At 47.4% G+C, this 5,308-nt stretch overlaps 1 protein-coding gene across 1 annotated transcript; it reads left to right on the plus strand.

The window, feature by feature from the left end:
* The first annotated feature begins 896 nt into the window (after window positions 1–896).
* LOC108398057 (putative olfactory receptor 1F12P) lies at window positions 897–1,838 on the plus strand. The gene has a single exon (XM_017661823.3). The coding sequence runs from the start codon at window positions 897–899 to the stop codon at window positions 1,836–1,838; it is 942 nt and encodes a 313-aa protein (XP_017517312.2).
* Window positions 1,839–5,308: the final 3,470 nt, after the last annotated feature.

The following is a 5,308-nucleotide window of genomic DNA, read 5'->3' on the forward strand; positions in this document are numbered from 1 at the left end:
TAGTGAGACTTAAGCTGATCTCACATTCAACTGTTATGACCTCCAATTTATGGGGTCCCTATGTTGCCCTCCTGCCAATTCCATTACTTTGGGCAATATCACACCTATAGGGTATATTTTCTGCAGGGACAACTCTTACCCTCCAGGGGTGTGTACCTTCCTGGGCTAGCCCAGATAGAAGGGTCAGCTGAGCTGTCCCAGTCAGCACCTCTTCTGTACAGGCTTGCCCTGACCAGCTCCATACCACAGTCATGTCGCCAGGACCAAGGTGAGCCAGGGTCAGTGATGTGTGGCAGCCAGAGGACCCTGAGGCCTGGGCTCTGTGTGGGTGAGGGAACAAGGGGAAGGTGTGTGAACAAGTAATACCTTCTGGTTCTACATGTGAGCCACGGTGGTTCCAGAGTTGTGTAGAAAAAGGGCCTTCAGGTGGCAATCTTATTGTGAGTAAGAGGAAACTATAGGTCTTTACGTCACAGTGAGACATCAATTGCTCACATAAAGAGTAAGAGTATGATGGTAATTTGGGGAGCTAAAACACCTGAAATACACCCCCACTCTCCCAGCTATTGTTACTACCACTGAGTATCTGGCCACAAGTCACAAGGATTCTTCTTGGAGGGCTGGGAAATGGAGCTTTGTGGGTTCAGGACTAGCAGCATTTTGATGATAAAATAATTAAAACCCTGATCTTCAGGTCTGTTGGGGCCCTAGGACCCCGTGGTTGAGGCTTTTCCTTTGGCAGATGGAGAGCTTTCTTTGGGGTTTGTACCAAATTAAAATAGAGATGTGACCTGATGAGAGTTGAGGGACTGCAGGAGGGAAGGTGGGATGTATGGGCACCCCGACCTTCTCTCCAGCCTGTGCCGGTCTGGCTCTCCCAGCAGGACCAGTCGACCATGGACAGAGGAAACCACACTGCCTCTGAGTTCATCCTCCTGGGGCTGTCCAGCTGGCCCGAAAGGCAGGAACTGGTCTTTGGGCTCTTCCTTGTAATGTACCTGGTCGGGGCAGCAGGGAACTTGCTCATCATCCTGGCTGTTGGCTCAGATTCCCACCTCCACATGCCCCTGTACTTCTTTCTCAGCAACCTGTCCCTGGTAGATTTCTGCTTCCTCTCTGCCACAGTCCCCAAGATGCTTGTGAACATCCAGGCGCAGACTCAGTCCATTTCCTATGGGGGCTGCCTGGTCCAGATCTACTTCTGCATTTTGCTTGCCAACATGGACAACTTCCTCCTGACAGCAATGGCTTATGACCGCTACGTGGCCATCTGCCACCCCCTGCACTACTCCACCAAGATGGGTCTGCAAATCTGTGTCCTGATGCTGGGCAGCTCCTGGCTCATTGCCAACATCCACTCCCTTCTACACACCCTCCTCATGGCTCAGCTGGAGTTCTGCGCCAGCAACATCATCCCTTACTTCTTCTGTGACCTTGTTCCCCTGCTCCAGCTCTCCTGCTCCAACACCCAACTCAACCAGCTCATGATTCTGCTGGTGGGGGGCTTGATTGTCCTCATTCCTTTCTTTGGCATTTTCGTCTCCTACATCTATATTGTGTCTGCTGTGCTCAAGGTCCCATCTGCCCAGGGAAAACAGAAGGCCTTTTCCACCTGTGGCTCTCATCTCACCATAGTCATCCTCTTCTATGGGACCATCACAGGGGTCTACTTGAGTCCCTCATCCTCCCACTCAGCTGACAAGGCCTCGCTGGCCTCAGTGATGTATATGGTGGTCACCCCCATGCTGAACCCCTTCATCTACTGCCTGAGGAACAGGGACATGAAGGGAGCTCTAAGGAAACTGTTCAGTGTGAAGGCTTTATCCTGTGAGCTGTGACAGCAAGGGATGAACCCCAGGGACAGGCTTCACCTACAGAGAGCAGGAGAAACACAGACCTCAGTGTCTTGGGTTGTGACCATGGCCAGGGAACCCTCTCATTGCTCATAAGTAATTTCAAGGTTGAAACTTGGGCCCCTGTACAGACCTCTGAGAGCACTAAACTCTCCCCCAAAGACAAAACCACACAATCAGGTACAAATTAGCTTCACCTGCACACCTTCTGGAGCAGGTTCACATGAAAAAGGTGAACTCACAGGAATCTTTGACCTGTACTGATAAGCCTGTGCCAAAGGCATGCCCTCTGGGAATTTCTCAAATCTGTAACCTGCATCATCCCAATATCCAGACTCCTCCACTGCACCCCTACTGCCTCAGCCACCACCCTCACATTCCAGGTTGAACCTAGGAGACAGGCTTGGAGTATCCTCCCAAAGCTGTCCCAATCTTGGCCTTGGATCCCACCAGATGGGGTCCTATAGCATTAGGTACTTGATTCAGGAATGCCTGGCGATTATCTCAGCTGAAAGCCTAGGCAGGCCCCACACTGTCCCACTCACATGTTCTTTTTTCTCTTAGCAAAGAGAGAAGGTCTGCTGTCTGTGTGGTAAGGAGAAGAGAGACTAGACTTAGAGCTGGTTCTCTGGGTATGAGAGCATAAAGAGAATGGGCCACCATAATCCTAATGAATGTGCTTCTCTACAAGTTGATTTGGAGAAGGAGATGAAGAGAAGGTATCATAAAAATGAGCTGCAGCTGGAAAAGCTGAACCAGCTTCCTACACAATCAGGTAATATCCCAGGCCACAGGTGGGGCGGTATAGCTCAAAAGCAGTCGTGACAATTACCAGCCATTTGACTCCAGTCTGAAATTCACCATTATGCCAACATACTGTGCTTTTTAGGCCCTACTCATGCTGTTCCAGTGGGCCCAGCCTGCCCAATTTTATCAAAATTCTAGTTGTCCTTCAAGACTCAGATAAAACACCCTGCCCTTCAGGAAGCCACCTCAAGACTTCCCAGTCAAAAGAAACTATTCTGTGTCCTCTGGAACACCATTTAATTCAAACTCTATTACAATCCTTTCACACTCTGCTTTGCATGATTCATGTTCACACTAACTCCACTCCAAACAGGATTGAGTCCTTTTTAAGTTTTATAAAAGATACTGTTCATCTTAATAAATTCATCCTCAGAAAACACTGCGCAGGCCCTGGTTTAAAATAGTGGTTCAACAGAAGTGTGCTGTCAACAGCGGTCATGACAACAACAGTAAGGGCAGTAAACGCTGGGGAAAGAACACTTATGGCCTTTCTCCCCAAGACTTTTTCTTAACCAGTAAGTTTGTACCTCCCCATCCCCTCCGAGGAAAAAGGGTTACCCACCCTGTTGGTCAGAGCCCAAGGAGTTCACTGGTCCATACTTTTGAAGGGCAGTGGGCTCCAAGGGGTCAGCATCCAGGAACAAAGCTCCCTTCCCTCTGGCCTGGCCCCTGGTGGGTCCTCTTCTAATCTATGTGTCTGGTTGGAGCCCCCGCTTGGGTCCAGGCACCCCTTTCTCTCCACACCATGCCTGAACACAGGTCCTCGATTCAGATTTGGGGCTAAGAGAAGGAGACAGGGGAGACCTCGGCTCTTTTCCAGCTTACCCTTTACCAGTGAGCCCGTGGTGGAGGTGACAGGGCATGACTTAGAGACCAGGGAAGCAGTACTTGGCCCAAAGTTTGCTTTTGTTCCTTGAGCATACTCTTTCCTTGGGAGCCCTCAGGAGCTGGAATGATTGGCAGGGTAGGGTTTAGGCACTCCTGGGTCTCTGACCGTAAAAACACAATGAAAGCACCACCACCTCACCTCAAACGTGTAAAAATGTGCAAAGAAACATTGATGTCAACACAGAGAAGAGGTCTTCCTTTGACATGTATTTGCTAGAATGGTGAATAATACAATGGGTTGGTCCCAAGGTTAAAAAAAAAAATTGAACAAGGCAAAAAAGAAGAGGGGCAGCAATGAGTAAATATGAAAAAGAACTTCAACTGACCTTGCTCAGCGGTGGGCTATGAGAAGGCTTTCTGGCTCTGTGGCCTCTCCTCCAGGAAAGGGCATAGGGCAAGGTAACACTCTGATGGCAAACACCTCTTCAGACTGGCTCCAGTCCTGGCCCAGAGGCTTGCTGCTGGGAGGTATTCCTTTCTTCTTCATGAGCCAATTACAAAAAGTTCAGAAGCTCAGTCACCGTAACAGACTTGGCAGCTCAAACCCAATCCTGTGAACATAACCAGATTGTTCATTTCTATTTTTAAAATAGTGTTTAAGGGGGGCAGAGCCAAGATGGCGGCGTGAGTAGAGCAGCGGAAGTCTCCTCCCAAAACCACATATATTTTTGAAAATACAATAAAGATAACTCTTCCTAAAATAGTGTTTAAGGAAAAAAGAGTTCCATTTCCCCATTTTAAAAGTATATTAAGGACCTACTAGTGGTAGGAAAGTGGAACTACCTTCAAGAATGAGAATAAAACATGGCATTTTCAAAGTCATATAACACTTTCGTTCCATTATATTCTCTGTTCACTTTGGATGCCTTCTCCACACCAGAAGGTCACAGGTACATCCATTTAACAAACACGATTTTAGCTCGAGTGACAGTTATATACCAGGTACCGTTCTAGATACAGGGGATATAGCAGCAAATAAAATTAAGTTTCCACTTTCATGCAGCTGATATTCCAGGGCACAAGGCAGGAGAACAAAAAAAAAAGAATAAATAAGCACGCACTATGTCCAAGAGCTGTAAGTACTATAAAGAAGCCTCAATCTGGGTCAGGGACAAGAGACTAATATGGTAGGGTCATGCTTCAGTTAGCTGCTGATGCGTAACAAGCCACCCAAACTTAGTGGTGTTAAAGACAAAATTCAACTGAGTAACTCTGAAGATCTAACTGGCTTTATTAATTGATTCAAGAACTGGGCAGTATCCCATCTAGCAAGTACATGCATACCCCACTGAAGCAGAAAAGCAAAGGTTTCTAAAGGTAGAAAAGGATTAGGTAAAAGAAAATTATTAGCAAAGGCCCCATTGTTTTAGGCAAGGTTGCCCTCCTCAGAGAGAAAGGATGGGGGCCTACCAGTGAATTTCCTACTGCTGATCAGGAAATTCCATGTAGACTGGTTAAAGCTTACATTCCTGGAGTTGCTGAGATAGTAGTTAAGTTAGGAATTAAGTCTTGATTTGACAACATAAGGCCATTAACATGCGTGACCCCATCTGTGGGCCTATAGTTTTCTTTTTACCAGGATCTTAAAATAACAGCAATCATTTACTCTATTTCTCATGTTTCTAGTGATGACTGGGCTGAGCCAGGCAGTTCTCCCTCAGGGTCTGTCATGTGGCTGTAAACAAACAGGTAAGGACTGGAGTCATCTTGAAGGATTGCTCATTCATGTGTCTGACAACTGACACTGGCTGTCAGTGTGG

Source organism: Manis javanica, chromosome 10 (genome assembly GCF_040802235.1).
Source record: "Manis javanica isolate MJ-LG chromosome 10, MJ_LKY, whole genome shotgun sequence".
Classification (NCBI taxonomy): Eukaryota; Metazoa; Chordata; class Mammalia; order Pholidota; family Manidae; genus Manis; species Manis javanica.